The sequence below is a fragment of the Drosophila teissieri genome, chromosome 3R (assembly GCF_016746235.2).
Source record: "Drosophila teissieri strain GT53w chromosome 3R, Prin_Dtei_1.1, whole genome shotgun sequence".
Lineage (NCBI taxonomy): Eukaryota > Metazoa > Arthropoda > Insecta > Diptera > Drosophilidae > Drosophila > Drosophila teissieri.
In genome coordinates this window covers 9,583,876-9,608,320 of record NC_053032.1, presented here as the reverse complement: position 1 = coordinate 9,608,320, position 24,445 = coordinate 9,583,876, and the positions used below count along the sequence as shown (strand labels likewise).

The 24,445-nt window shown below is 44.2% G+C and overlaps 2 protein-coding genes across 19 annotated transcripts in view; one reads left to right on the top strand and one right to left on the bottom strand.

Moving 5' to 3' along the window:
- Positions 1-4,030: 4,030 nt before the first annotated feature.
- Positions 4,031-4,720, bottom strand: LOC122621564. Its single transcript, XM_043799472.1, has 2 exons — positions 4,491-4,720; positions 4,031-4,400 (listed from the first exon to the last, which is right to left on the bottom strand). Exons 1-2 carry the CDS (start codon positions 4,588-4,590, stop codon positions 4,234-4,236), a joined length of 267 nt encoding a protein of 88 aa, XP_043655407.1. The 5' UTR covers positions 4,591-4,720; the 3' UTR covers positions 4,031-4,233.
- Positions 4,721-21,990: 17,270 nt separating this feature from the next.
- LOC122620441 (glutamate-gated chloride channel) overlaps positions 21,991-24,445 on the top strand; it is a 48,835-nt gene continuing 46,380 nt past the window's right edge. For 17 of the 18 annotated variants that reach the window (XM_043797895.1, XM_043797906.1, XM_043797907.1 and 14 more), the window contains exon 1: positions 21,991-22,576. The gene's annotated coding sequence lies outside the window, so the exon portion shown is untranslated. The remainder of the gene's footprint in view (positions 22,577-24,445) is intronic. The other variant, XM_043797891.1, reaches the window with a different exon arrangement.

Sequence of the window (24,445 nt, the reverse complement as noted above, 5' to 3'; positions counted from 1 at the left end):
ATCCTTAGGAAAATGAAAATTTAATTAATGCCACCACTAAAAACCAGAAAAACCATAACTCGCTGGGGAATGGAATGGGAGTGAAAATTCTAAACTAATATAGAAAATATTTTGAATTTGCAGCAAAACTTTTTCCTCCAGCTGCGACCATCTGCAGCGGATGTGAAAACGAGGTAATGTGCGCACGACAGAGAGAGGAGATGTGGCAAAGAGCAGATAGCATATAGCAGATAGCAGATAGCTGATAGCTAGTGTCTGGAGGACATTTGTACACATGTGAACTTGGCATAGCAGTGCTTAAATGTCACTGTGGGGTCATTAATATTTAAAGATACGAGTATTTAGAAATCATCATCTCAGCTTGAGCACCATTGTGATTCCGTCCGCTCATCATAGCATTTAGTGGTTCATTACTATAATCAAAGCCAAAATACCAATGGCTTTAAGCGGTGTTTTGGAACAGATTTCCCTATATGGCTAAGGTCAGACCGCACTATTCAATTAAACTGACTGCCGAGTCAAATTTGCGGCCTTAAAGCACAAATTGAACGAAATTAGCGCCCAAAGCGTATGAAGTGGAGTGGCGGGAGACAAATGAAAAGGCATTTAAAATGTCAACACGACCGCAACATCGTGTGCGAAATGGTCAAAAAGGTATGCTAGTGTGTGCCAGCGTGCATGTGCAGAGGGATAAGTACGCATGTATGGGTGACAACTGCCTGTGTGTGTGTGAGTGCGAGTGTGTGCGGATTCTCCAACAGCAACAACGACTTTTGCGGTTGCACAAAAGTAAACCAAAGTGACATAGAGTCAAAGGTGAGGGCCAAACTGGTTTTTTGGGGCTGGGGTCCGGAACGCTTAAATGCTTGACCACGAAAAGGCCATTAGAAAATGGTCGCATGTATGGGTATGGGTGTGTGTGCGTGTGTGTGTGTGAGTCCCGGGGTCCAAAAGTCATCTCGGGTGACAGTTGGAAATTAGGCAGAGGCCAACCAGAAAGACAAAAAAATAATCCAGAAATGAAACCGCAAAACGTTTGCCAACACGTGTAAGCTTTTGCAAGTTTTTCTGCTAAGGCTGAATGCTTAAGGTGTGTGTGTATCTATATCTATATCTGTATCTGAATCTGTATCTGTATCTGAATCCATGGAGAGGATGGACCTCTTGTCACAGGGTTGCTAGCGAGTCCTTCAACATCACACACATCAACTCGTTAAACTTTAATTCAAAAACTTTAATATTTTCTGAAAACTTTCCTGCTTTCCCTTGAAAAGGAATATTTTTAATGGCAAACGCCTCAGGGAATGTAGTTCGCCTCTTAGGTCATTTTGTTTCCACTTTTCCAGAACACCGTCATATGAAACATAAATATTGTATATTATTTTAATTCCCCTTTCACTTTTGGCAGTGCTACTTTATGTTGCAGGACAAAATACTATTAAAATAATAGTTAGCTGAAACTTTTCCCATTTTAAAACATAAAAATGTAAATATGGAAAGAAAATGAAAGAAGTATGGACTATATTTAAATTGTGATCTTATTATACTATATTTGAACTAAAGCACATCTACAAAACGTTGCCACGCTTAAGTCTTGTTAATTTTTCATGAAGCTGCCTTAAGGCAAACTTTCATCCGCTGACAAATGAAATGTATTTGGGCAGTGCGGACCCAGTGCGGAAAATCCCACAAAGTCACGCTCTGATTCCCACCTCTAACGACAATGCACACACCTGGGTATCTGGATATTTGGATTCCTGTGTTTAGGTTCACGACTATAATCTCCTGCCGCATTGCCGTTGAATGTGTAATAAAGCACATGACTTCGGTCTTTTATGGTTTGGTCGTGGAGAATTTGGCCGCAGCTCACCTTGAACCCGAGTAACAATGACCAAAGTAAACCCAGATTGTCCGTTGACGTGGATGTCGTGTTTGCTTCGCCATGCTCCTTGCTCGGCCACAAGGACAACAATGTGCAACAATTAAATGTCAAACAGGAGCTTTTGATGGACGCTTAAAATCACTGCATCTGTCAGCTGACACTGAAGCCGGCTTCGTTTTGCGGCCATCGCCGAACGGAGGCGGTCGGAAATCTGGGGCGGATGGGGCACTGGGTGTTTCTGGTGCTTCGGGGGAGAAGTACAAGTCACGGAACGGTTATACAGGCACTGCCACATTCAGGATCACACAAAAGCAGCCACACATGATGGCGGAGCAGGTGCTCATAGCGTTTAAAATGTACACCCATAAACAAAAGTGCAAACAAAGCCATAAACAAGAGGAGGACTGCAGAGCAGGTGCCAGTGGGGATGGCGAAGGAGCTGGTGGTGGTGGTGGAGGCCAAACGTGTATCCCACCCATTTGCAGGGTCCTTTTGCCAGGACCCGCCGATGTCGTTCGTTAGTTTTCCCTGCCTGCCAGTTTGCAACGGACACTGATTTAGCACGTGGCCAAGAGTAATTTTATTTCAAGTTTATTTTGCAAATTTGATTTGGGGTATATACTCGTAGAGGTAAAAGATGGAGATCTGCAGTTGAAAGTGAAGCCGAAATTATTGAGCTTAGAGCAACGAACGAAACATTGAATCGTAATTCAGCAAATGGCTTTTATATACATTTCTATTTTAATTTTTAAAAAGTCTTTTTTTTTCCAAAAATTATATAAATTTTAAATTTTAAAACTACTTGATTTTTTGGCCTATGTAGAAATGTATAAAAGTAACTTGCTAGTTTTGGTAGCTGAGGGCACTGTGCTCGTAAACATCGCTGGCAGCCAGCGAACGACATTGAATGTCTGGGCTGACAGCACCCCCTTTGGCCCAGTCTCTGTCCACTCCCATACGCCCCCTAACCCCTCCTTGTCGCGCCACTGCACTTCCTTCCGCTCGCTGGTCGCCGCTATTTGTGCTCCGCTCCGCTCCGCTCACAGTTTGTTGGCTTTGCTTTGTGACGGGCTTCTGTTGCCGGTTCGCAGGGCTTCAGCGACTATGGGTTTCACGGGAGTTGCCAGGGGACATTGAAGAAGGGGTTGCAGGAGCAGTAGATGTCCTCCAGGATCTCCAAGCTGGTGCTGGAGCTGGAGCTGAAGCTGGAGCTGGAGCAACCGAAGGCAAAGGGCCTGTCAGCGTTTTCTGTGCTGCGCTTTGTTTTTAATACATGTACGTGGTGGCATCGTTTATTATTATTTTTGTGTTGCCAGCGTAGGGACCGAAGGACATCCCTGCATGACACAGTATGTGTGTGCTGGTGTGTGTGCGCATATATAACCCATGGGTCCATGTCACGCACACATTAGAAGGTAAACACGCGTTTCGCCACACGATGCATAAACATTTGGACATTCCATTCGCCCCAGCCATTTTCCCAGCCAAGGCGCAAGGACCTGCGTGTGTGGCATCGTTGGGTTACGAACCAAATTAAATTTTTACATCAACATTTGCGCTTCATTAGAGATGGGAAAAGTGGCAGGAGGGTGTCGGAGGATTTGTGTGGGACAAAGCCAAGTGTTGCTCGTCGAGTGCCCCGTGGGAATGGATTGGCATCGGAATGGGAACGGCGACGGGTATGGGGATGGGGATGGGGATGGGGATTGGGATTTGGCTAAGCAGTCCCGGCCAGCAGACAAATGAGTTGCGAGTATTATTGGTGGGGAAAATGGCAAAGCAAACTCACTAAATTTGCCCAGGGCCTTCCGGGAGGCGGGGAATGGACTCACGGATGGTGCACGGCCAAAGGATGCTGTCCAGACAGAATGTTAAACTTATCGCAGGCATAACGATTCAATTGATGGACCAGTGGAACTGATAGTAGGCCAGATAATTGGATAGAGTTGGACGTGGATGTGAGTGGTGGCAGCTGAGGCACTGAGATGGGAATAGGCCACTACTTTAATATTTCGTGAACCAAAAGGTTTAACGGTGTCGTTACAAGTTTAAAAGTAAGGAATGTATATAACTTTACTTTCTATGTACAAATCGTAATCAAAAGTGAATAAAAACGATTTGAAAGATGCTCATACAAAATGTCACACCATCTAATTTAGAACATCTACTTAGACATAACTTAAAATTTAGGATCGCCGAGTCCGGAGTACTAATTTAACTTCATTAATCCAATGTAATAAATTGCCTACGAAATGATACATTCAATACAAGATATGGTTTGCAATATGAGTGGTACGTCCTCGAAGCGAACTGGCTGTTTTGACATAGGAAGTCTTCGATCCAAAGGACCTTCACTCGGCGTAGTATTCGGCATCCTGAAGGCTCTTTATCTGGACCGTTGACATGCAGCAGATCTTTCGTTTGTTGATGCACGTGGTGCGAACGCGACTGCGGAACCTTTCCTCGCAGTTCCACGTTTCCCGGCAGGATCCGCCTTTCAGATAACAGCTCTCCAGATCTGCAATAAGTAAGGGGTAAGGGGTAAGGGGTCAGAATATCAGAATATCAGAATAAGCAGCGCACTCCAGAGACGGAGACCCGAACTTACGAATCTGTTTCGGGTGAATAATGGTGTAATATCCGCATGCAGCCAGGACGAGTACGATTAAAACAAGCAGGATCAAAAGACATGGCCATTGACTATTCATCTTCAAAAGGAACAAGAACGCAGCATGCGGCCCCTAACCGCGTGTCCCTCAATAACTTCGTAGTGTGCGGCAGCAATTGTGCTCCAAATATTCAAATACACTTCCAAATTGAAAGCTATCTCATTGCCTTTGGGAACGAAGGAAGTGAATGGAGCGGCCTCGGAAAAAGCCCGTCGACAATTATGCTCTGGAGTGCCCCGCCCCAACTAAGTGAGTAAGTAAATTATTATGATAATGCGCTTTTCGAGAGCGAAGTGCAGTCTATGGGCAATGTTAAATTGAAACTTCTTAATTAAAAACTTGCTGCATAAAAACTGGCAGCAGCAAATCGAGGAAAGCTGCACTGCTGGAAAAGTTTCTTGACTGCGAAGAGTAGCTGCAAAATAATTAGCTGGGAAATCGACCTTTCGAATCATCTCACATTTTTAATGTGTATAACAGCATAAATGGAAATATAAAAGTCTGGTACGCAGATAAAATACAAAAAATATGTGACCTAAGTTCGACTAACAAATGCTATTCTAATTTAAAAGTTGCCACGTTGGAAAGTTGCTGAGAGAGGTCAAGTATAAATGATCTGTTATAATCGCATAACTTGTATTTAGATGGCGGTAATCCCCATTTTTAGTTTGAAGTGTAAAGGGGGTGGCAAGGACGGGTCCTCAGGACACCTCGCTGCCTGCAAATCAGTGTGAAGCAAAATAAACCGCTTAAGGACTTGCGACTTGGCTGCGCGTTGGAAATAACAAGAAATCTGCCCTCCAGCAAGAGTCTGCTGATGCTACGGAGGCTGCAGGTTGGGCGATGGGCCTCGGAAAAGTGGGAAAGCGGGAAAGTGGGAAAGCGGGAAAGTGGGAAAGCGGGAAAAGGGGCACCGGCGGAAGTGGCGGGCGGATGTGCTTGGTCAGGCCATTGGACCATTGGCTGGCCGCAGCGGCCAGTTAGGGAGAAAGCTACAGCAGTCAGGAGCTACAGTGGGAAAAAATTCAATTAAAAGCAACAGCACGTAACTGAAACTTTTCTTTTTCGCTCTCGTTTTTCCAAGTTTTGTATCTTTTCACCGTCACCCGTCTATATGTGTATGTGTGTGGGTGTGTGGGTGTGTGTTTTACTTGTTCGTGGGGAAAAAGGAAAGGAATTGCTTGGGGCCCGAAGAGCCATAGCACTTTGAGTTATAAGTTGGTGCCAGCTGTCAGTTCTCCCTGCCTTAAAAGTTGCATGTCGACTCCTTCTTTATTCTGCCATCCTACGAAGTTGCAGCTGAAAATTGAAGATATCGGTTTTGTGGCTGGTCAATGGCGGAGTCAAAGTCAAATAGAGTGAAACAGGAGGAAAGCGACTTCAGTTGAAAGGAAGACTGCGACTGCGACTGTGACTGTGACATGGCTGCGTCTGTGTGCTCGAACAACTGAAATAATATAATGTATTCCCATTTAATCAAGTTATCCACTTGCCATGCCGGTTCCACCACCACTTTCAGCCTAATGCAGCGCCGCTTCGCACATTACGTATTCGCCGTGAGGCCTACCCTGCGAATGACGTCACTAGAATCAGGTCAAATAGGGCGCTTTTTGGGAGGGAGGCCTTTCGGAAGGGGGCGGGGGGTCTGGAGGCTGGGGCATACAAATTATGTTGGAGCAGCAAAATGGCAACTCACTGTGGAATATTTTCGGCTGGCTTGCCCTCTCTCTTGCACTCTCTCGATAGCCCGAATGCCCGATAGCCCCTCTCTCTCTGGCCAACTCACCTTGAGCTTGAGCTCCTTGGGTCCTTTTTCTATGGGTGTGCTACTTAATGGCCATTCATTCGCCAGCCAACACCACAGCCTATGAACCACCCAACCACCCCCTGGAAAGTTCATTTTCGTTTTTGACATTTTTCAGTTTTTGTTTGCCTTATTTTCATTTTCAGCAGTTCGTTTCGTTTGGTTTCGTTTGGTTTCGTTTCGTGCCCTGCTGTTTAGCTGTGTGTTTTTGCGGGGTAAATTAAATTCAGATTATGCGGCTGGCAGAGGCTCTTAACTAGATGAAATGAGATGAGGACGAATGGGGCTGGGTGACTGGCATTTATTTTCCATATATTGATTGCTTTTTAATGGATATTTTGCTTTGCTCGCTCAAAGGCATAAGGTGGAGCTGTCCGGTGTTATCCAGGCTCCAGGCTCCCTCTCAGAGATCCCATTCCCGTTCTGGACCAGCTTCCACTTTCAGGGAGCATTAATTTTATTTACATAGTTAAATGGTTCAATTGTTTGGCTGTTGATTTAGTGCTGGAATTTCAGACAGAGAAATTAATTGTTTGATTTGTGGCGGCCGCGTTCGCTTTCCCAGTGTGCCGAGTTCCATATATTTTATTTTCCCCTATTTTATTATTTTTTTTTTTGGCCAAGCCTGCCATCTATGTAGGTCACTTTTCCCCGACGGTCTTTCGCTGACTGTGTCCCTAGTGATTTACAGTTTTATTTGCACAGTTTATAAATAAAACTGTCAAGTGAGAGACGCCGTTCACTGACGTTGGCAGCTGCTCATCTAATGGCATTTCCCATGCCTGTTTAAAGTCACCACCCACATCGCCACCCCACCGCAGCCATTTGTTATGCTGCAGGGGGTTCGGGATACCCTCTACCCGGTTCTACCCTCCCCATGCCCTCCGATTCCAGTCCAGTCCGTCAGTCACTAGTCTAGTCAATCAGTTGGAACGTCAATCAAGCAGGAGCCAAAGTTACTGCGCTGAGCTCGGCACAGCAGGTAACTAGCTGGAAGTAACTGGCAACCAGCAACCAGCAACCGGCACAGAAAGCGAAACAAAGCAAAACTATCGGGCGGAAAACATTTCCCGAGAAACACTTTAAGCCAGCAGTCCTTATTTTGTTAACATGTCGTAACATTTAACATTTGATTTTTGCACTGAGCAAAACACTAGGGAAATTTGTAGAGCACGTATGCCCCATCCAAATATATGCTCTCTAATTATAATTATATGCCAGCAAATATATTAAATACCAAAAGGCGATTTTTGGGAGTAATATAAATCTAGTAATATAAATCTAGTGAAAATGCTGTCCTAAGATATTTTGATATCTGGTGGCTTTATATCATAGCAAGAAACCAGGACTTTTTGAATTATTTTCTTATACATTTTTGGATTGCAGTTTTTTTGCAAGCCCTACTGCTTGCATAAATCAGATTGTACTTTACTTTCACATGCGATAAAACTGTATTTTTAAAGGAGGCATCAAGCTTGTACTTATAGAGGCCCTATGACTTTCTTCAAAGTAGGGATTATATTTTCCCCTGTGCAGCATATCCCTTTTGGCCTGCAGGGTATAACAATAACAAATCCATATACACACAAGCAGCATACAAAAATTCACCACGCTCTGCTCTTTGGGGCAACAACTCTTTGGCGCTGCTTTTGCTTGCCCGCTGCTGCTTTGCTGCTGCTGCTTTTCTGCTTCTGCTTAGCTGCTTTCTCTTCTGGCCAAATGAGCGGGCCTGCCTCTTCTCTCTCCCCGTCTCTCTCACGCATAGACTGGCAACAAGAGTGGTGATGGTAGTGGCAGTGGCAGTGGTAGTGGTAGCAACGGCAAACGGCAAAAGGCGGCTTTCATCTTTTTTTAGCACACGCGCCCAAGTTGCCTGCTGCGTGGCCCAAAAGTTCGTACCGCATTCCGCATCTCGCATCCCGCATTTGGGTTCCCCTTGGTCGCCTGTCGACTGTCAAATCAATTTGTCAGAAATCACTGACAGCTGCTTACAGCCAAAACACACACACACCGCCACTCTCGCACTCACACACATGCTGGCAAGGACATGGTCGGCCATCGGAATCGTCGTTCGCCTGCTGAAGAGTTGTCATGCCACCAGCAACAAGGACCAAAGGCGAGTCACAGACCCACAGTTCGGATTTTCGACTTTGCGATACCCAATACTATGTTTGATATGCAGTCGAAATAATGTGGAATTACGCAATTAAATTACTGATGCTTTCATAAACTACTTGTCTCATATTATTTTGCACTGTTTGTCAATTCAGCCGCCTGTAAATTATGGCCGTTCAATTGAGAGAATCGCTACCGAAAAATGACTGGCTTATATTAATAATTTCATTGGTTTAAAACTATTTCGATTGCAATGGTTTTTGGACAACATGTATTGTCTTGCTGCAAAAGGATTCTACAAACTTAAGAATTTAAGATGAAAGCATAGGTACATAAACTCGCCTTCTAGCAAACCAAACTGCGCCTTCCTTCGAAAACCTGTTCATGGGATTTCAGAGTGCGAAAGACAATCGAATAGTATGCATACCCCGAGTGCTCCACGGGTAACGGGTATAAAAATAACGACAAGATCCAAACATGAATTGATAATAGTATGGGGCCGTGGCATAGAGGGAAAAAATTGCCTTGGGTGTAAATTATTGCGCATATTTTCATTTCTTTTCAAATTGCTGTGCAGATTGCCAGCATTTGAAAATTGTCTATGGCATCCTCCGAACGCTTTTGACATTTACAACTCATTTTTGTTGTTGTTCTGGCGTTTTACGCCCGACTCAACCCAAAACCAAAAACAGAAGCAGAAGCAGGAGCAGGAGCAGAAAAAAATGAAGAAATCTCAACGCAAGAAAGTTTTCAAGTTCGAGTCTGACAGACAAGCGGCTTTTGTTTGCATGCCACACACACTCACATCAGCCGACGGTTGGAAGTTGTGCGCTGCGAGGCGTATACGTAATTTAACAGACAATGCCAAAGCGAAGACGAGAGTCCAATGCGAAGGAAAGGCGCTTCACCAAACAAAACAACGGAAAAAAGGTGGATAAAAAAACAGGAAAGGTCTTTGACTGAGGCGATTCGAGATGCCCTAGCTTAAGGAAGGGCCCTAATAGTTTGGCATAAAGTTAATGGGTATTCTTAAAGGATAAGGAAATACTTCAGCCCACTACTTCCCCAAGTTTGAAAGGCATTTCGAAGTAATTGCGATAATACCATTACTGATAACTAAATATATATAGAACTGAAGACGTTCGAAACTAATTATGTAGATAATACTCGTAAGCAAAGAAATATTAATGGGTATAGGACTGTATCTGGATCGGATTAGTGCGCCTATCACGCTTTAGAACGGATGTTGTCCGGGTCAAATATTGTGAATAGTATATACTCCAGGAGTAGAAACTCAACGGGTTGATTATGCAAAGCCTAGGATACCAGCGGAGTTGCGGTAGCGTAGAATGCTTGAGTAATGAAGAGATTTTGGCAATTCTCCATTGTAGCATTGAATATTCCTGCAATTAAGCTAGATTGAATGCCTCAGTTAGTGCCTCAGTAGGTTGGAGAAACTTTTGAATACCCAAAGCCGACCCAAAAGTTATGCCAAGTATTTCATACAAACTGGAAAAATGACTCCACTTGAATACATTTTCCGGCTGCAGAGGCCCAAGGGAATCCAAACTTCGTTCATCAGCTCGTCGGCATTGTTTCGTTTGGTTTTGTTTTCCGATTTTCTTTTTCATTTTTTCATTTTTCCCATTTTCCGTTTTTGTTGCTACTATTTTGGCCTGCCAGTGGGAAAGGCAGCGGCAGCAACAATCAGTAAGGAGAATCAGTAAGCAGCATGTTACTGCTGTTGCTTTTTATTTATTTTTCGTTTGTAATCTCTACCCCTTTTTTGTTCCAGCTCGTCTTCTTTTCTTTGCCGTGCAGTTTTCCGTTGTATTTGCTGTTGTTGTTATATGGTGTGTTTGACCAACTACAACATACTAGCTCATAAATAAGTAGGCAAAGGCCCATGGTCGAGGATGAAAAGGAGGCGGGGCAGTTGATGGGGACCCAGTCTTGTGACTGAAAATGAAAAATGGATTTCTGTGTCAGTTGGTTGCCATAATTTCAGCTTGCTTCGCTTTCGGCTTCATCTACATGCCACGCCCCCGCTTTTCCCGCTTTTCCCTCTTTCCCGCATACCCGCTTGCCCACCTTAGCCGGCTTTTCTCGATTTTCCCCTTTTGCCTGATCCATTTCATTTGCTTGGGCTGCTTTGACGCGCATTCATCATTTGGCATACACTTTGGTTTTGTTTTCGGCTTGGCCGCCTTTTTTTCGGCCTGATGCCCTGATGCTCGCCATTTCAGGGAGTCCGATTATTTAATTAATTATTTTAAAGATTTTCGTCCTTTTTGCGCTCGCATTTAATTAATTAATCGAGAGCACAAATGAAAATTGGTTTCGCCGTCGCTTCTTCAGCGGCGCCTGTCCCTTTTCGTTTATGCTTGCTTAATATTTTATTTTATTCTAAATAAAACAAACTTTAAATTAGCCCGAAAGCGCCCGACTTGGACGAGGACGAGGACGACGTCGATCCCCTTGTGCATAAGTGGGGTTAAGCTGCGTGGCGGTCGGTGTGCCGGTGGGTTAAGCCAAGGCCAAAGTTGTGGCAGAAAAAGTTTGCTGGGCCCCTTCAGCCCGGCCCCTACCTCCACCTCCACCTCCATTCGTTCATACATTTTTTCCGCCCAACTCTCAGGTCGCTGCTAATGCTGATAGGTCTAATAACTCCCCGGGACGCAGTAATCCTTTGGGTTTGGTTGTCTTGTCCGTGTGGTTGTAGTCCTAATGGACACTGCGAGTCACGTAATGAGCCCGGTGATTATGAAACGACCATGATGGCCGTGGTGATGATGATGCTTATGCCGGCTACGTGTTAATTTCTGTGACAGCGCGGCCAAACTTTTGCCCCATGCAAAACTCCCCAATAACCGCAAGCAAGAAATTCTGCGTATGCGTAATATTCAATGAACAGCTGCCTGCCAATTTCGAATGTATTAAATATTAATTTGTGCAGCATTTTCGGCCACTTTGCATATATTTCTCCCATACGTTAGCCCGAAAACGGAAATTAGTTACAGAAGTTATAATTAAATTCCATTGGATGCATGTGAGTCCTGGCCGTTCGTTATATCATCCTGGGTGTGTGTGTGTGTGTGTGTGTTTGTGTGTATTTGTGCCCGGCTGAGTGTGTGCAGCAAACTGAGCTTGTAAACAGCCCTGGAGTCCTGTGTCCGCACACATTTGCCAGCCGTTGCCATAGACAACTCTTGAGTGCACAGCCAGGAGAGGCGACAGGCCTTCCTGCACTTTCCTGGGGGCAGCCAGGACAACCCAGCACTGGTCTGGACACTCGGGCCATCGAAGTGGGAGTCCTGATTAGTAACAATTTGAGGCTGACTGATTGCCCTTGGTGTAGGTTCTTTGTTCTCTGGGCCTCTGGTTCTCTAAAGATACCATTATAGGCATCGCTTCATTGGGTTTGAATCATTGCTTGTAAGATTTTAAAAAAGAAAAAAAACTGTTTTTTTCATATAATAAATTTTTTGAATAAAAACCTGAGAGAGTTCTTTATAAAAGCTTCTACATATGTAAGCAGCAAAATGGCTTCTTCTTATTAGTTACACATAACTTTTTCATTGATAAGCAAAAAACCCAGGAAGGAAAGCAGTTTTGGCAAGTAAAAGATTTTATAATCTTGGGTATACCGAATGAGAACAATGAATGATCAAAAAACATCGAAACTATGAGTTCTTTCCACCTTTTAATAACCGTTACTCCTAGACTAAAGGGGTATACTAGATTCGTTGAAAAGTAAGTAACAGGTAGAAGGAAGGTATATATATGTATAAACTTAATCAGGATCAATATCGGAGTCGATTTGGTCATGTTCGTCTGTCTGTCCGTATGAACGTCGATATTTCGGGAACTATAAAAGCTAGAAAGGTGAGAATAAATGTGCTGATATGAGACATGTACGCAGCGCAACTTTGTTAACTGATGGCGGCACCCACTCTAACGGCCATAAACCGCACAAAACTGCTACGACCTCACTTTAAGCAAATGTTTTGATATTTTTTAAGTTCTGTAGTGGACTCATAATAAAACGAGAGAACTCAAAACGTATTTCAAAAGTGTGGGCATGGCAGTTGTGGTTGGCTTGTGGGCGTTAGAGTGGCATCGATTGAAAGTTACAAGACTTATACAAAAATGAAAAAAAAAACTTAACTCACTAGCTATTATAGTTGACGTTGACATTCATACGGACGGACAGACAGATAAACGGGCGGACAAATTAACATGGCCAGATCGACTCGGCTACTGATCCCGATTAAAATTTTATATACTTAATATGTATACTTTCCATTATCGAGTAAACAAATTTCAAAAAACGTGTACACCCAAATATAACGCGTTATTATCAAAAACATCAAGGTAACTATTTATTTTCCTTAATTAGTTAGACATTTTTAGGTCCGTTACAACGTATTCTACATGCAATGGAATAACTTTTGAAAAATATTTATGCAGCTTTAAAACTTAAAGAAAAAGAACTAAATTGTAAAACACATAGTGCTGATTTATTCAAGATCTATATTATCAAAGAAATCCTAAGTGCCTAAACGAACTTTTTTAAAATGAAAATTAGTCCAATATCAAAGCTTGTTTCCATATTGTTCTTAGAAATTGAGACAAATATGAAATATCGAGAATCGGATGTTCTATGACTAATGTGTGCTGTGTACAGCCCAGCATTTTTCTCCAACAACACAGAGCTTTCCAAATTGTGTCCTTCCTTGGGCCTGCCAGTGCCATCAATTTCCGCATCAAGAACATTTTATGGAACCGCAAATTTGGGTTGAAGAGCTCTCCGGGGACATTCGGGGATGTGTGCTTGGGTGTGGGTGTGGGTGTGGCTGCCACACCACGGCGCACACACATGTATCTATTATTTCATTTCGATCATAGCCGCCAACTGGTTGTCGATTATTGAAATTGATTTGCACAATTGAACGTGGTGGCGAGGACGCACATAAATCACACATGCATCAATTATGGAACGCTCGTCGTCAACGTAGCTATGCATCAATATTTGATGCCGCAAAAAAGATGAAAACAGACAGGGCCTCTCATTCACTTCCGCCCACTTCCGCCCACTTCATCCCAGTCCTAACAAAGGGGCGGAGTGCGTAAGCCTGCGAAGTTTTCATCTAACTCAGATAGAAATGCCAGTGGAACCAAGTCTGGCTGGCGATTACAATCCACGCCAGCGATTCGCTCCCGATGCCGATCAATTATGCAAATGGGATTGGAAAGGGGCGTATGACATATTCAATAATAAAGTGTCGCCGATGACGACGCGACGTCCCTGCAAGCATGCCGCAGCATTTATTACAAGCACTGCGTATACGTAATGTTTGCCAATGGACTTGCCCTTTTTTCGGTGGGATGTGCACCACCAGCAGACAATTGCGGAGAAAAACAGCTGGGGCGTATACGTAATGTGAGGTCAGAGACCATATGATGTTGTAAGTGGAGCAACTCGATTGAAGTCTGCTGGATTTTCGTTTTTTTTTCTTTTTTTTGGGTTTGTTTTCGGAGTTTGCTGCTGGGGATTGAGACTTTGGGAAATGGGATTTCCAGCTGGAGATAGCTGCGCATTTTCGTGGCCTGCTTGGCTGCGAATCATAATTGGATCCGGTCCAGCACTACGCATTCAAGACCAAACTCTCGCCTTCGTGGCCCATTTATTATGGGGTCCATAATTAACCGGCCCTCTTTTCAATATTTATCCCATACGAGCCCCAACCACTATTAATTCGAACAGCATGTGATTTTTGCAGTGTGCAATGTTCAACACACGATAGTTTCGATACTATTACAGATAGCGTATGTCAATGTATTTTTTCTTAAAGAGAATTTTGTTCTCTTTACGATGATAAAAAAATATTTCTTGTATTTACAACAACAACAAAAATATGAGTACTTTATTCAAAACGTAGACTTAAGAGATAAGAAAAAATTGACCACTATTAATTCGAACGCTGCTTAATATAACAAATTAATATAAATTAAAATTGTGTAACGTCACCTTTGGCCTGTATTACACATTTAATACGTTTTGGCATTGATTTCAACAAATTTTGGCAATGTTCTCGAGAAATCGAGTCCCACATCTCTTGCAATTTTATTTTAAGGTCAGAAATGTTCCTTTGTGGCTCATTGCGAAGCTTTCTTTTCATTAGCCACCAAATATTTTCAATGGGGCTTAGATCAGGACTATTTGCTGGCCAATCTAAAACCTCCATTTGTTTATATTGAAGCCAATTTTTTGTTGTTTTGGCTGTGTGCGATGATGCTCCGTCCTGCTGAAAGGTGAATTCACCACAGTCTGCCAGTTTTGGTATTGATGGCAGCAAACTATCTTCCAAAATATTAATATATTTTGCAGCGTTAACCGTTCCTTCAATAAAATGTAGTTTTCCTAACCCTTTGGCAGACATACATCCCCATACCATAAGGCTTGCAGGAAACTTTACTGTCCTTTTAAGGCAGTCTTTATGATATGCTTCTCCCTTTGTACGGATTACTCGTTTTCTTGTATCGCCGACACTTACATCAAATTTAGCTTCATCGCTAAATATGATGGTGTCCCATTGTCTTTGAGTCCAAGACATCCTTTCACGAGCCCATTGCAAACGCTTTTTTTTTTGACGAAGCGTAAGCAAGGGTTTTTCCTTGGCCTACGAGTCAGATAAGTTATTGGTTATGATATAGAAAGTATAATAAAACATACTTTATAGAATCCATATCCAATATTTTTTAACTGCTGTCGCGTCCATTCTCGTTTCACAGTTTTTCCAATTTTCTGCGACCACTCTGAAGCCAAATTTCTTAAAGATTGGCGACGATCAGACTTGACAATTTTGGCCAGTTCCCTTTTGTCACGGGGTGTTATTGCTGATGTTCGGCCTCTTTTTGCGATATTACTTTCAATGTTCCCAGTTTTCTTGAACAATTGAATAACCCCATGGACCGACGACTTAGACAAGTTAAGTTGTTTGCTTATATCTGTGATTGTCTTCCCAGATTTATAATAATCCCTAATCAATATTCTGATTTCGGTGCAAATAGGTTTACCACGTGCCATCGTTGCTAAACTTTGACTGATCTGCAGTAATTTAAATTTTTTTGCATTCTGCATTGTGTTATTATTTGCAGATTTTAACTAGATAGTGATTCCGTTAGATTGGTTGCTTTTGTTTTGTTCTTCTTTTGAGATAAAGGTAAGCTTGCGCAGCGTTCGAATTAATAGTGGTCAATTTTTTCTTATCTCTTAAGTCTACGTTTTGAATAAAGTACTCATATTTTTGTTGTTGTTGTAAATACAAGAAATATTTTTGTATCATCGTAAAGAGAACAAAATTCTCTTTAAGAAAAAATACATTGACATACGCTATCTGTAATAGTATCGAAACTATCGTGTGTTGAACATTGCACACTGAAAAAATCACATGCTGTTCGAATTAATAGTGGTTGGGGCTCGTATCCCATATCCCGTATCCGTTTCCGGATCTGTTCCCCCAGTAAACACTTGCCCGCGACCGCCATTAACACATTTCGCTGAGGCCAGTTAAACCATTTTCGAATAACATTACCGGAGCCCGAAAACTGACCCGCTAAAAGACAATAAAGTTCAATATTAATGCACCCTTTGACTCAACTCGGCCATTGGGAGGAGTTAGCCGAATCAAGCGCCATAAAAGCAAGACAAACAGGCTACTTAAAATGCGACCCGAAAAAATTTTAATGATCTGTCATAAAAGTGGGACGCTCCTGCGGAGTGGGAGCGAAAATTGAGCGCTGGCCACATAAAACCGAATTTATTAGCATTGCATACTTTTGGGGGCAATCAAGTAACCAGAGGCAGGAGCAAAGGGCTGCCCGCCAAAAACTGTTGCTGCCGAACCCAGCTTAACTCCGCTGAACTCGGGGCGACAGGACACGAAATCCTTTAAGCACTTCTACAGCGTGGCGCCGCCAAATATGCGCCTCAGCTTGTGTGTGGTGGCAATTAATTCCAAAATCACAATAGCCCATAAAGATGATGATGCGACTACAATTTGAATGCCCAGCCGCCGATTCCCCGCCGAAACCTCGCCCCATCCCCTTCCCCTTCTCCATCCTCCTCCCCATCCCCATCCCCATCCTCACTCGCAGCTGTCAAAGACAGGACCAAATTGACAACAATGGCGACAAGCGGCGTTCGTAATAAGTAGTTTGGCTGCTGCGGCTCCCCTGGCCCCGCCACGCCCCTGGCCCTGACCCTCAGGGGTGGCGGCCATTAAATCAACGCAGGACATGCCTGGCAGGACACTGCGCCTATTGCCGCACACAATATATCAAAGTTTATGTTGATTTGAGTGGCGCAGCAAACTTTTTGCCCCGAAAGCAGACCCACTTAGAGCAAAATGTTACTTTTTATTATATTTCATAATTATTTATTTAACGATAAACACTTCAAAATAGTGAAAGTATACTTAAAGCATTTCTTTGTACGATAGTTTTTAAGCAAATATAAAAGTTAAGACTTGGTTTTTCATACATAAAAAGGGTAATAGATAAATCTCTAAAAATGTGTGTCATAGCAAAAGGCAGTTAAAACTAGAATACTTATGTACTTATGTATATCAATAATAATTATTATTTGGCCACATATTTTTCTCACTGCTCGCACAGCGACCGAATTTCGTGTTATTGTCTCCTTTTATTGATTTATTTGGTTTGTGTCCTGCTCCTGCCGCATTCCTTTTTTATCATTTGCCATTTTATTTGTGTGCTTATTTTTGATTAGATTTATTTATTTTTATTTTCGCTGAGCCGTCGTCGTTGGCGTCGTCGGCGTCGTCGATGAAATTTAATAATTCCACTTAATGCAATAATAATTTCGTCGCCTTTTGTTGCCGGCCCCAGGATCAGAATCAGTATCCGAATCCGAATCCGAGTCCTGGCCGGCCATCCCATCCATTGCCCGTTCGTGCCATCGTTGTCGTCATCATTTTTGTGGCCAACGCATAATTTGTGCGAAATTTGTCAGATTGCTGCCACCGCGTCGGACGAGCTCTTAAGGCTGAGTAATGCCTGGAGTCGTGGAAATCGGGGGCAGTTGCGGGAAATCGGGGAAACTCTGGGAACCGTGGGTGCCGGGGGTGACGGGGGTGTCGGAGGTGTAGGGGTGCCGGAGTCATTTGTAATATGTTTTATTTGACTTGCGGCAGCTGCTCCTCTCAATGAAGGCTAAGTAATTGACGCTCCGAACTCTCTGCGGAGGCATAGGCGGCAACTGATTACAATTAGTTGGGGGAGTTTCGCTAAATTGTTGCCAGCCGGGAAAATTTGCGGAAAATGAGTGAGTGGGTGAGTGAAACGGCGCAGGACTGGCGCCAAAGGGGAGTTGGCGTTTACTCGCCATTTATATTCTTGTTACCTATAAAAACACGCACCTGACAACTCACTTTAATGTATGTCAAACCTCAGCACTTCGGGACCAGCAGCCGGCTGGGAAAAAATAACAAAAACACAAATAAGAGTGGTACGAAATTCCAGCGGCCTCTTTTTGACATTTTGAGTGACATTATTTGTGTCAACAATAAAACACTCAAGCGGCAAGAACGAGATGAAGACGGTAAGCGAGAGGAAAAAGTGTAAGTGCACTGCGGGAAAAGTGGGTGCTTAAACTAAATGCAAATCAAATTATATGTAAGTAAAGGTATTCTGGGAAGACAAAATCTAACAATCAAACGTTAACTTTTGGCTGACACTGAAAAGCTATAAGATATACTCGTAAAACCCTTCATTACAAAATATCTTCTTTATTTAAAAATTAATTAACACCTTTCGTTTCGGGAATACACGTAATTCTGAGATCATTACAAGTTGTCTGTATGTGAACCTTTGCAATTTGGAAAGAAACAAAGAAACTAGCAAACACATAATAACATATCCGGAAAATGAAAAACAAACCATTAGAGTTATAAGGTGCCATTGTTACTCCACGTAATCAATAGCTGTAAAAAGAGGCTAGAAATTTCTTCTGTGGTTAGGCATACATATTTATAGGCATACGCGTTTTCTTAGACGAAACTCCAGATTTTTCCGACGTGTACATCGGGAGTTGCCTGCAAATAAGCACAAGTACAAAGTGAAAAGTGAAAATAAGCAGCAGAGGGAAAGCGAACTCAAACCGAGGCCAGTGCAATTTAAAATTCAATAAAACTTCAATCAGCGTTTAAAAATGTGTGTGTGGGTGTGTCAATGGGTGTGTGTGCGTGGGCTTGTGTGCGAGTGTGCGAGTGTGGCAAGTGGAAAGACAGCGCCCAGCAATTTAAACAAATTGAAAGCAAGCGCAAATAAAAAACAGTTTGTTGCCACTTTTCACATCAATTACGCACTTCAGCCGAAATAGGCGACGAGGACGAGATGAAGGCGAAGACGAAGACGAAGAGGAAGACGAAGAGGAAGACGAAGAAGGCGAAGAAGAAGAAGGCAGCCCGGCAACGACGAATACGCAGAACGAGTCCTTCGACCTGCCTCCCCCTTAGAGCACCCCCACCACCACCTCAATCTCTTCGGCTGCTGCTGCCGCTGCTTCTAGTACAAAAATAACACTTGAAACTAAACGCGCATTCGGGCAACGCCGCTGCTGCTGCCGCAGTCGACGTCACAGCCTTCCACGCCCACCAACAACAATTTTCGCCTGCGAACACGGGGCGTATTTTCCACGTTGCTGCTGTTGTTGCTTCTCCCCATGACCAGCGGGGGGAAAACGCGATTGAGTGGGGTGGTTTGGGGGCTGCTCCAATTGCCACCCACAATTTGAATACGTGCCTTTCCCACCCTTCGTGTGTGTTTGTCTATGTTTTCCTTTGCGAAAAGCGAAAGTAAATGTTTGAAAATCGCAGGGAAGGAAAAATCAAGTAAGCATCTGTAGAAAAAGTAAAATATCGATGGGGGATGACGAAGCTTTGATGCTCTGGGGGATTTTAAAAAGGATGATAACCGATTCCGCAGGAAGAAATCAGGGCAAATGACTAAAAATCCTTTGTAGAATTTAACTTGCAGCGAAGAGGACCTGCGTGCTTTAAATTTGTAGTTATTCATATGCTCTTCATACCTTTATTCAACCTGAGATTCAAATCATCAAATCATCAACGGTTATCGTTGATCCCTGGGATAAAAATGAGAATAAAGTATTTTCTCCAAGGAAAGCTTTCACTTGGAACGCACTCTGTACCACTTTAAATCCGAGTATTAAGCTCCGATTGTTGCCCTTCACGAAACTCCCACAGCCCAGAGCAGTCGTAACCGTGTACCGAGTACCGTGTACCATGTACCGTGTTTCCCCTGGAGAATCTCGACCAACGCTCCATACCCTTTCCGCAGAGTATTGAAGACGGGCGGGCGGGCGAGAGGCGAAATGCTGCCAAGCTTTTTATTGCGCGTGATAACAAGCGGGGAGGCTGGTGGCCGGAATTGTCCTAAGGTGCCGAAGGACGTGGGGCGTGGCAAGTGGGGGGTGCGGGCGGAGCGGTACGCAGAACTGCGAGATTTGAGAGCTGGCAAGCTGGAATCCGGTGGGCCTCTGGTGTCCGGACAGTGCGCCGTTTGATGTTATTATAGATGACGATGACGATGAAGATGATGATGGCGGTGACGACAGCGCGCGTCTCTTACATACACGCACACTCAGACTCACACTCACACTCACAGAGGCCCACCTCCTGGCTTCTGGCTGGGGAAACCCCCTACTTTTACCAAGAAGGCTGCCAATCAAAGTCGCCGCGGCAAATGTCTTGTTCTTTGGCTTGTTCAGGTTGTCAAGGCTCCTCAAGTATATGCGTGTGTGTCTGTGTCCTTTCACTATGAGTGTCTTCGTTTGACAGCCATTACTTTGTTGCCTAGGTGTTGCCGTCGCCAATGACAATGATTTGCTCTGGCTTAAAGACGCCCGATCCGCCTGGAATTTAATTCGCTTCGAGCCGATTCCCAGGCGCCTAGATGAGCCTAGGAATTCTGTTCTACCCAGCCATTTAAATCGTACTGCATTTCTGTGCCAAATGTGGACTGCCGAATGGAGGATTAAATAAGTGCCTCAATTCAATGGTATATAATTACTTGTAAATAATATTTGTAAATAATTCAATATTTTACGTAATATTTTGATATAAATTATGGGATATAGAGTAAGCTATGAAAATACTATTTTGCCATTGGCGTTTTTATTTGTATGAACAATAATTAATATTGTTTTTAAGTACAATTTAATACCTGTTGTTATGTTTCTAGAGTAAATCATGTATGGCAGACTAATATGTATTTCTATTCATAAGGGGAAATTCGTTTGATTGAGCTTTAATACGTTCATTTAACTAGTTTAGCAACATGAATTTTTTATAATTATAATTCAAAAGCAGAAGCCGGCGTGTCCAAGAACAAGTAGTTGGTATTCATTATTTAATTCGCTGAGCGACATTTGTCAAATCTATGGGAATTACTATTTCCGGCGGAAGTTCGCCGCACTCTCCACTTTCTTCGCCTGCTGCGTTACCTGAGCAGCGCTTAGCAAAGAGTCCTTGCCGGAGCTGTTATCCTGTTTCGCGGCTGCTGATGCTGCTTCTGCTGCTGCTGGCGCCTAACAATATGCAATAATAACAATTTACATATTCATGAGACGCCCGACCCGCAAACAGCAGCAACATCGCAAGGACGAGCGGAAGGAGCAGGAGGTGGGAGGTTGGGTGGGGAGGTGAAAGCGGAGCGGCGACAGTTTGCATAAAGAGCAGCAGAGGCCGCTTAAAAAAATCAACAATGGTGCCCGCCAAACGTTGCCCGCCATCTGTATAAACCCGATTGGGCAGCAGCCCTTTTGTTAAGCCGGGGCGTAACTGTAGCTCGCCAAATATTTATATTTATTCCGACTCACCCTAACCCGCCCCACCGGGCAGCTCATTTATTTATTTTTCATATTTTATGATATTTATTTTTGGGGCTGGTATTTTGTTTGCCCCGGCAGCGCAAATTTTTGCGCTTCGAATACTTCTGCGAGTTGGATTTTGAATGCTGATTGCCGAGGGGTTTCAGTGGCTGGAGGGGTTTGAGGGGTCGAGGGGTCGAGGGGTTTAGGGGTTTAGGCTCGGGTGCCTCGCTGGGTTGGAAAAGGTTAAGCTACAAGTATTATTTTTGAGTCGGGAGCCCGCGATTGAGGCTGTGTCCGCTCTTAGCGTTCTGCCTCCGCTCTTTCGGAATCTCGGCAAGAACCTACCACAAAAATAAATCAAAACAAAGGCCGTTCGAGATGTAAGAGCAGAAGAGATGGTCTCGCCCGAACAGCATCCACATGGGATTCTCAGATTTTGAGAGCCACTGCTCTGCCTTCTCTCGCGCAGCGACGCCTTTTGAGAATTGAGAAGTCGAGAACGGAGAATCGAGAGCTGTGAACAGAGGACAGAGAACAGAGAACAGAGAACTCGGAACTTGGGAACTTGGGAACTTGGGAACTGCGAGGTCCGTCAGTCAGGTGCAGACAGTTGACGTGTTCGGTTGACAGAGGCGGAAATGTGCACTAGTTTATTTAGCCAAAGATAAAAAACCAACTGACACACACAGAGCGCTTGAGAGAGCAGGACAGCAAGCAGCGGGCGAGCGAGTGAGAAGATAGCCAGTCGAAAATCGAGGTAGCCCCCAACACAACAGCGATGTCAGCAGCAACTAGATAAATGATAAATAGAAAATGTGTAAAATAAATGCGACAACTACTGGCAAATAGCAAATAGAGCAAGACAAACACCAGCAGCAGCAGCAGCAGCAGCAGCAACAACAAGCGCCTGTGTGTCCGTGTCCCCGTGTGTGTGTGTGTGAGAGAGAGCGAGAGCGCGCGCGTGTGTGTGTGAGTGTTTTGTACATGTGCCAGTGTGAGTGCGTGTCACATATCAGCAGAAGAAAAAATCAGCAGCAGCAGCGGCAGCAGCAAAAGCGGCAGCAGCACTAGAAGCAGAAGCAGCAGCAGTGGAAAAGCGCGCAGCCAAGTGGGAAAATTTGTAAGCCAAGTCGGCAGAGCAGAAGCACCGCGGGAGCAGCGCAGCGCAGCAGCAGCGACGCCAGCAGAAGGTAGGGCCAGGAAAATTTCCGTTTTTCCAAACAGCGGCAGCATAGCAGCATAACTCACCACACCCTGATCCTGCAGCAGCAGCATCTGCGCAGAGATTTTCCGAAAAAGAGAGATGGCTGTGCAGACAGAGAGAGGCGGGGAGAGAACTGAGAGAGAACGGAGAGAGCCAGATTAGCGATGCCTTTCACGTGGAGTCTGTGCACAGAAATTGCCATCCATCCATCTATCCAAACAGGACCTTCCCCCTTGTGAACCGCCCTCTTCCTCTGCCTCTTCCCCCTTCCCAACAAACGCACACGCTGTAAGAGTAGTAGAAAAAAACATACACACAAAGTTATGAAAGTTGGTTGCAATTGTCTTCGGTGATTTTTCATAGCCCGCTTTTCTGGGCCACGTTACTTTTGGCCCGCGGGAAAACGAAAAGCAGCTCAAGTAATTGCTTTAAATTGGCACAATGTGTAAACAGAGCTGCGGAAAATTCAATTTCCCTGCCAGGCTGACCTTGCTCCGAATCGGTAAAAATTCATTTGGGATTCCGATGCCTCGGCAATTACCAACTGGTAATGCAACGACTTTGATAAACTCTTGCTCGCACACAGGCGCACTTTAGCTGAAGGATGCCAATAAAAATGTAGGATACTGTGTCACATACCCACACAGATTGAGTGTGCGAGTGTGCGAATGTGTGTGTGTGTACGTGTAAATGACCGGAAACTGTGCTCAAGTGCTCCCTGGCAAGCAATGAGGCTACTTTGGTCTCCTTTCTTTTGGGGGCTCCTCTCGTGAAGAAGCACTTCAATTGTCAAATTGCTCTTGCTTATTGTTGCAATAGTTCTGCTGATGGACAGGTTTTCCCAGCAGAGCTACCCCAGCTTTTGCTCCGGCTTGTGTCCTTTCACTTGTTTTTAAAGCGATTCCCGCAGACATAGTCACTTTTTATGGGCGTCGTCCTGCCGTCTTTTGCAGTTTTCCTCGCTCAAGAAAGCCGGGAAAAAACAATCAACACGGAAGCAGATTCCTTGTTGTTCCTCACTCCCGTCTTTGTTTTTTTCTATGTTTCCCTGTTGTTGTGCTGGCTGCTTGTTGTTCCTTGCCGTTGTGCTGGTGCTTTTCCCGTGCCCGGCTGTGTACAAATCAGCGTGGCCTAGTGCGCTGCTTGAGGTTGGTGCTTTTGTGCCGTGAAATGCGAGTTTTATGGCGGAGTGGCTCGGCTTCATCGGGTTGACATTTAAGTTGTTTCTTTCCTGTCATTCAAGTGTGCGAGTGTAACAGTGTGTGTGTTTGGGTCTGTGTGTCTGTGCAAAAGTTCAAAAGTCAGCGAAGTTCTGGGAATTTTCTATTTTCCTGCCGGGGCGCACGGGTCGTATGAGCAATGCTAGGCAGCGCAAAGCTATGCGTAGCGCATACGTCCCATGTACGTCGCTCTGCCGAACTGAAAGCCACAACTATCGCTAATCAATTGAATTAAACTCGGGGGGAGGGGCCAAATTGCAGTGCACGTGGCAGCAAGCAGCAGGCAGCAGGCAGCAGGCAGCCGAAGAAGGAAAATTGAAAATTGCGAATTGCATTTCCCCACTGTCCCACTTCGCCAAGCAAATTGAAAGCTGTCAGCGAGCCTGATTCACCGCTCAACAAGCGGAGGCGAGCCGAAGTTGCGAATTTCATAAACAGGACAACTGAAGATGTTGAGATACTCCGATACTCTGATACACACCAATAGACACTGACACACAGACACTTGACGTTGGGCTAGACAAAGGCAAAAAGGCAATTATAGAAATACAGACGAGCGGCAACAAATAATAAAAGCAAGTTGCCATAGACAATCACAACAACCACGGGGGAAAACTGGGGAGCTGGCAAGATTG